Source organism: Tupaia chinensis, unplaced genomic scaffold, assembly GCF_000334495.1.
Source record: "Tupaia chinensis unplaced genomic scaffold, TupChi_1.0 Scaffold143646_1, whole genome shotgun sequence".
NCBI lineage: Eukaryota > Metazoa > Chordata > Mammalia > Scandentia > Tupaiidae > Tupaia > Tupaia belangeri.
The window spans coordinates 307,689-315,346 of record NW_006203494.1 but is presented as its reverse complement, the minus strand read 5'-3'; the positions used below and the strand labels follow the sequence as shown (position 1 = coordinate 315,346).

The 7,658-nt window shown below is 56.3% G+C and overlaps 1 protein-coding gene across 10 annotated transcripts in view; it reads left to right on the top strand.

The window, feature by feature from the left end:
- The window catches only part of EYA3 (EYA transcriptional coactivator and phosphatase 3), a 106,031-nt gene that overhangs the window by 41,714 nt on the left and 56,659 nt on the right, over positions 1–7,658 (top strand). For 9 of the 10 annotated variants that reach the window (XR_001369498.2, XM_006164553.3, XM_006164555.3 and 6 more), the window contains 2 exons: positions 3,762–3,828; positions 7,107–7,243. The exons of the other annotated variant lie outside the window; for it this stretch is intronic. Coding sequence is in view for 8 of the 9 variants with exons in the window: in XM_006164553.3 (XP_006164615.1) it covers positions 3,762–3,828; positions 7,107–7,243 (204 nt within the window). In the remaining variant the exon portion in view is untranslated. The remainder of the gene's footprint in view (positions 1–3,761; positions 3,829–7,106; positions 7,244–7,658) is intronic. 10 annotated transcript variants of the gene reach the window in all.

Sequence of the window (7,658 nt, the reverse complement as noted above, 5' to 3'; positions counted from 1 at the left end):
CCGGACAGTGGCAGCGTCAAATCCCTCCTCCGTTAGCGCGGACAGACTGCCGGACAGTGGCAGCGTCGAATCCCTCCTCCGTGAGCGCAGACGGACAGCCGGACAGTGGCAGCGTCAAATCCCTCGTCCATGAGCGTGGACAGACAGCCGGACAGTGGCAGCGTCAAATCCCTCGTCCATGAGCGTGGACAGACAGCCGGACAGTGGCAGCGTCAAATCCCTCGTCCATGAGCGTGGACAGACAGCCGGACAGTGGCAGCGTCAAATCCCTCGTCCATGAGCGTGGACAGACAGCCGGACAGTGGCAGCGTCAAATCCCTCGTCCATGAGCGTGGACAGACAGCCGGACAGTGGCAGCGTCAAATCCCTCGTCCATGAGCGTGGACAGACAGCCGGACAGTGGCAGCGTCAAATCCCTCGTCCATGAGCGTGGACAGACAGCCGGACAGTGGCAGCGTCATATCCCTCCTCCGTGAGCGCGGACGGACAGATGGACAGTGGTAGCATTGGTCTCGGTGCACCCAGCACTTAGAATCCTGCTACATGTCCCTCATGAGTTTGCTTTCAGATGTTTCACGGCACCTCTTCTCACCAATCCTCAATCACTTTCCTTCGCATTTTCTTCTTAATTTCTAGAAGATACCCGTACTTGCCCGAGAGAGAGGAAGAGAGTCCCTCCCAGTGTGGCGTGGTCACCCCAGAATCCTTCCCCCCTTCTCCGTGTGCTTTGTCTGCTTGTTTCTCAGTGCCTGGGGACAGAACGCAGACTGGTCTGGCCTGTGGGACCCGACTCCCTTAGCCATGGGCTGGGGGCTGGCCTGCCTCCCTCTTAGCTGATAATGCCTTCCCGGACGGGAGAATCCCTTCCCATCCCGCCATCCCACCAGTGCTCACACTTCTTTTTTCTCTTACTTTTTTTTTTTTTTGAGAGGTTTTCGCTATAGGGCACGTGCGCTCGCCAGACAGACAGACATTAGAGACAGAAAGTGAGAAATCACCGCCCAGGGGTGATGGTCACGCCACAGTCCCTCCTCGTCCATTCTCCTCTCGGGATCTTGGGCACGCATGCACACGTGCCCGGCGTGAGTTTTAAAGCCACCGGGTCTGGGACGTGAACCGCGGTCGACTATGTGGGAGTTCAGCAACATAGCCATTACGCTAACTGCTGGTTCCCTGGCGCTCACACTTCTGATATTCCTGCGTTTGTACCCAGGTTTTTGCTTCTGTCAAATGTGAGACCTTTGATTCGTTCCCCACCTGTCGGCTCCCATTGCTGAGGCCTTTGGCGTGTGGACATCCCCTGCCACTCATGCAGTGTCACGGTCAATTCTTCCTTTCTAATTGGCCAGAGAGCTCATGGGCCTGCCCAGAGGCAGGGAGAGGGAGGGCAAAAGCACCTGATGGGGCGAGGTCACACCATGTGCCTTCTATCTCTCCACCTTGTGGGATCCTGGGTATGCACACACACCCAGCACACTTTTCAAGCCACCGCAACTGGGATGCAGACCGCAGCTGGCCCTGTGCAGTCGGCCTCCTCGACCGCCCTCGTGGAGCAGACCCGCCTTGTCCTGCAGCACATCCTGTCAGTAAAGCGACCTGTTCCCGCGTCTCCCTGAATCAGACAGAGGACCCGCTTGGCTCCAGACGCCCTTGTCGTTAGACCTTCTCTCCGCTCTGCACGCCGGATCTGTGGCGAGCCTGCCCCACTGCTCAGCCATCTGCCACTCGCTTGTCGGCCCTCTCAGTAGGGCAGGCGCTCTTCCACGGCATGGAGACCGCGCTAGCCAGGGTCAGCAGCTCTGCCCCGTCGCGGGCCTCGCAGACAGTTCCTCCTCTCACTGGCAGTATGTCTCCAGCCTTTCTCCTTCGATGGCTTCCTCCTTCTCTCCGAGCTCTGGATGTTCTTTTCTGTGTTCCCTTTATTTATGACCGTGCATGTGCATGTGAGAAGGGGAGAGAGAGAGGCGAGCACCCCCCACGGGTCCTGGTCACACCGCAGTCCCCACCGCCAGTCCTCACAGCGCATGCCCACTGCTCCACACAGCTGGCCTGCAACTGGAGGCTGGCGGCCTCAGGGCTTGGGTCTAGGCTGCCGTCCTTCCTGTTTCTTTATCCTTCCATTGTGACATTGCTCTGAATGTCTTCTGCGTCAGCCCAGTCATTTCCAGTCTGGCTCCCTTCGCCTTGTTGGTGTGTCCAGTGCCCGGTCGTCATTTCTGCTCAGTGTCTGAGAGGAGTCCGAAAAGCACCGCGCCTCGGCTCCCGTGGGCCTCCGCCTGCTCCGCAGCTTGCCCATCTTGGGGAGTGGCACCACTGTTCCCCCAGGCGCACTAACTGTTAGGTCATCGGGATAGTCACAGCATATTTCCCTATGCAGAAACGTGTCGTGATGCCCCAGTGACCCATGAAACCCGGAAGCCACCCTGTATTCCCGTTTGCTCATTTCCAACACCCAGATCCATCACAATGACCCCACCCCACCATGGCTGCACCTCGCTGGGCGCTGTCCTGCAGGTGGCCTGGCTGGCCATGCTTTGATGGGGGTTGACCTGCCGCTCCTGAGTCTTGCCAAGGTCAAGGCTTGTTGGTTCTCCACAGAGGCGAAAATTGAGCCATGTCTCCCAGGATGTTTTTTGCTGATCTTAGTTGAATTAAAGTGAAGAGGATAAAGTCTTGGGTTTCGTGCGGACCTTTCAGAGAGGGAGCCATGCTCGTGCAGAACCCTAAGGGAGTCAGTTTGTGCTCTGTGCCACGGGTGCTGAGATTTTAGGTCTGGTTGAGACCTCCTTCACTTTTTGTCAGAGTGGTTCCAGAGGAGTGGGACCTCGGGTCGTTACCCGTAATGAGCCCAGACAGTGGTGCTGGGTGCAGCCTTCTGCGATAGGCCCAGTGTCAAGTGGTCTCGCTCCTGGCCAGGGTTCTCTGTAGGTGGGGCAGCCTTTCAGGGAACCCAGCAAGCACAAGGTGAGCTGGCCCTGTTGGTGCCTGCTCACAGTGGAGCAGGTCTCGAACTATTGAGGAATCGTGAAAACTCGCTGGCTGAGTTCTGGCCGCAGCGAGGGCCAAAGTGGTGCTCCTACATGGGGCGCTGCCAGCCTTTGGGCTCGAGTACGATCACAGTCACCTCCGTGACTCTTCCCAAGGAAACCAAGGGGCCCGCGGGGTGCCAGCTGTCTGTTTCTTTGCGTGGTGGCCATGAGTGCATCGTGTCAGCTCCTCGGCCTGTCTCTGCCTTGCCAAACTGAAGCTGAGCCTCACTGCGAAACGCGGAAGCCGCTGTGTGCGGCGTGCGTGGCCTCGTCCTGCTGCGGCTTGTACACAGCGGTCGTGACGGCGTTCTCGTGAGGCCGGCACTTGTCCCAGGCTGGTCCTTCCTGCACGGCGTTCTTCAGGCCTTTTACTTGGAAGAGTATAAGCACCCAGAGGGGGAATGCGCTGCAGAGGTGTAACGAGGCTTCCTAGAGGTGGGTCTAGAAGCACAGCCGAGAGCCCAGGCGGACCCCATCTGTGCCGTGAGGTCAGGTGGTGCCAGCCCTACCTCTTTTCCGCACCCCAGACTCGCTTCTCTGACCGTCCTGCAGTCTATACCCAGGTCCATAACTGCAGAATGGAGAGATCTTCTGCTCTGCAGTCTTCCTCACCTGGCACCCGAGCTGTGCTCTGTGATGTAGCTCGGAGGACTACAGTGAGATGAGCAACTTCTCCCATTCGGCTTTGGAGCTACTGTAACTTCTCACCTGGTGGTATTATCTCTCTTTCAGTTATGACATGCACTGATTACCTCCCTCGCTCGTCCAGTGATTATACCTCACAAATGTATTCCACAAAGTAAGTTGAATAATTTTTTTATTTCCAGAATCTGTATGCTTTTTCGCTAGGGTCATTGCAGGATTTTATTTGCTATTTACTTTTCCTTCATCTCTTTTGTTCTGTCTGTCTGTACTTACCCCCGCTTCTTACCCCCTAAAGATAGCCTGCATAGTGCCCTTTGCACAGAGAGGTGGCTGTGGGGTAGGCCCGCCCCACAGGGCCATGCTCTCAGCAGGCACGGGCACTCAGAGCACTGAGCGTGCACGGACGTCGCCGACTGAGCCCTGGCCTGTGTCTGGGTCCTGGCCTGAAGTGGGCAGCCTCGGGGTGGCATCACTGAAAGGTAGCCGTTGAAACCGTCGTGGGTCAGGTCAGCATTGAGGGGACCCAGTTCCAAGACGGGCAGGTGCAGGACATGTGTCCGTTAACGGAGTGGACCCGGACCGCACCACGCGGGCACACCATGTGCACGTGAGACTGATGCAGTCCGTGTGCTCACACACGCAGGGCGCCTGAAGGAGTTCTAGACCGGCAGGAGAAGCGCCATGGGCCGGCTCAGAAAGGAAACCAGCTTTATTTCCCTGTCGTACCCATTCGTACTTTGAATTCTCATGAGTTAAAAATAAAAGTAAGTAGGGCTGGCTCCGAAGCTTCATGGTTAAGGCAGTTAGAGCCCACGTGACTGATGGCTTAAGAAACACCCTGGGTATGTGTGCATGCGTGCCAAATCCTGAAGGGGAAGGCGGGAGGGGAATGCATCGAGATGGGGAGCGTGCTCTCCTCTCCCTTTCTCCATCTCTGCTTCTCCCTCTGCCGAGTACATGCCTTCTAGCAATAACAGTAATAATTTTTGAAAGGTCAGTACAGGGGCCAGCAGTAGCATGGTGGTTAAGACGCTGTACTCCACATGGCCAAGTCCATAGTTCAAGTCCCAGATCTGGTAGCTTAGGAAACATGTTGGATGCATGTGTGTGCCCAAGATCCATGGAGGGGAACGGATTACAGCACTCACAGTCTCAATCCCCGGAGGAGAATGGAGGAGAAGGGCTTGCAATGTGGCCACTCCCCCAGAGCATGATCTCTCTCTCTGTCTCCCTGTCTGTCTCTTTCTCTGGTGAATGCGTGTATCCTCTGGCGATTCAGAATGAAACAAAAACAGCACTGATGGTGTCCTTGGGCCAGTCCTCGTGTGGTTTTCTGTATAGTGACTGAGCCTAGCCTCTGGGTCGCCATGAAGAGATCACACACTAAACGGGAGGGTACGTGTGAGTCTTCACATGGGGCAGGACAGGATGACCCTGAACGTGTCTGGAGAGCAGTCACTGGATCACTGACACGTCGGGTCGCGGAGGTGCTGAATGAAGAAGACGACGTGTTCTTTTTTTCCAATAGCATTCCTTTCTCTTTTTAAAAATTATTTTATTTCATTTATTACCATCATTATTATTTGTTTAATTTAACTAGAGAGAGAGAAAGGGAAAGTAGGAAAGTAAGCCTCCAGGTCTGAGACTCGAACCATAATCGGCCATGTGGGAGTCCAGCACCTTAGCCACCATGCCACCTGCCAGCCCCAAGAATAAACATTTTCAGATTTATATTCTGGGAATCTGCCTAGACATCTTGCCTATTCTAACTTCATTCATTTTGTTTAACAGCATTTCAAGTAGTACCTGCCAGATGGAAGATACTTTATTAACTCTGCTGTCTGTTTTTTTGTGTTTTTATAGTTTTTTTTTTTTTTTTTGGGGGGTTTTTTGTTATAGGGCGCGTGGGCCCCCGAGACAGACAGAAAAATCACCCCCGAGGGGGGGTGGCCACGCCACAATCCCCCCTCCTCCATTCTCCTCTCGGGATCTTGGGCATGCACGCACACGCACCCAGTGTGAGTTTTAAGCCACCGGCTTCGGGACACAAACTGTGGTCGACTATGTGGGAGTCCAGCGACATAGCCATTACGCTAACTGCTGGTCCCTTATAGTTTTGCCAGAGGGCTCGTACTTTGGAAAGAGACAGCGAAGTGGAGAGTTACAAAGCACCCTGCAGGCCATGAAGGACGTCACAATCGCTTCTCCTCTGTCTCTCCTTCCTTCAAGGAGTTGAGGCACACGTGCATGCGTGCCAGGCATGTTTCTCAGCTGCTGGGCCTGGCACTCGGCCATGTAGTCGGCCATCTGGGGCCCGGCTGCTGTAACCACCACACCACCAGCTCTTTCTCTTCGTTCAGACCAGCTTCCCACTTTCCGGAACCACTGCGTTATTGTGTCACCGAGCATCCATTGCTAGACCCTCCTCTTGACCCGTTCTAGAAAGCAGTGTGAGGTTAATCTTAGCTCTGGCCTCATCGCTGTGCTCGGCAGGTTAATGGCTCCCAGTTTCAGATCTACATGAGCCCTTAGCCTGCCGTCCCCGGGCCCTGCCACGCCTCTGCCTGCTGCTCCCCTTCTCTGAGCGAGTGTTCTTGTGCTCCCCCTGTGCTGCTGGCAGGCCGGAGCTGCCCTCCTGTCAAACGCCCTTTCTGCCCCACCCCAGCCTCCCTGCTCAACCCCACAGTGCCCCTTTCCTTCGTGTTCCTCTTCTCCCAAAGCTGAGATCGCAGAAACTAAAACTCTCCCCTTCTAACCCCCTTTTTGTTCGAACATATGTGGTCCATGTGACACACTCCTACGGTGCGAAGGTAGCACAGGTCACCAGATGAGATACCTGGTATTTTCAAATACTCAATGCCATGGCAGGGATGAGAGGGCTGGGCCCGTGAACCTGTGCCAAGGCCCCGGGGCTCACTGCTGAGCTCAGTCCCTGGTGATCCCTGGGCCAGCTAGCGGCAGTGCTCTGGGTTTTGTGCAGACCTTTCAGAGAGGGAGCCACGACTGCACGAAATGGCAGCGGGGAGGTGAGCTCAGTCTGAGGCTTCAGGGCCAAGCCCGTTCTCCGCTGCGATTGCTTGCCTCTCCTCCACCAGCTCAGCCTTCTCTCCAAGTCCTGCCTTCCGTGGGTGGAAAAGGAGAGCCTCAGGGTTCTAGTCTGCGTGTCTGAGGGCATGGCCAAATGTAATCCACCCTCGTGTCCCACGGAGGGCCTTGCATGCAGGGTGTCTGCGAGGGTGTTAGTGACGGGTAAGTCCCTGAGCTGTCCCTGAGGAAGGCGATGGTAGAGCCTAACCAGGACTCGGGGTTCTGCCCTTCACGGTAGTGACGAGCCTGCTGGTGGGCCCGCCCTCGCCGCTGACTGCCGGCCGTGGGGAGCCCCGCCCCGTCCCAGTCGCAGGTGAGAGCGTCTGCTGTCTTGGATCTCCCCAGGCCGTACACACACATCCTCTCAGTGCCTGTTCCGGACGCGGCCTACCCGGGGCAGACCCAGTACCAGGCCCTGCAGCAGTCCCGGCCCTACGCTGTCTACCCGCAGGCGAGCCAGACTTACGGACTACCTCCTTTCGGTAAGGCACCCAGCGCTGGGCGGTTGCTGGGAATGTCGTCTTCACCCCGGGAACTCCGTGGCTCCCCAGAGAGCAGCGCAGCCACGGGAGGTGGGTAGCGCACTGCCCTTTGCAGAGCGAGCAGTGATGGGCACGCGCCTTTCCATGGCCCGCTTGGCGCATGTGATGCGGAATCACCGCATTCCAGCCCTCGCTCCTCCTCCACAGAATTCTGCCGTCGGGGTGTCGGAAAGGCACTCTTCTCGTTTTCTTTGCAAAAATGCGCATGACTTTCTGACAACCCAGTATTCCCAGATGCCAAGTTCTGAGGAATTACTGTGGATTCGACCCACATTGTGTGGCCGTGGTCGGGCGACGTTATAAACTCACCTTGAGTTGGTCAGACACCAGGTAGGCTGTGCCTCGTGGTTGACTC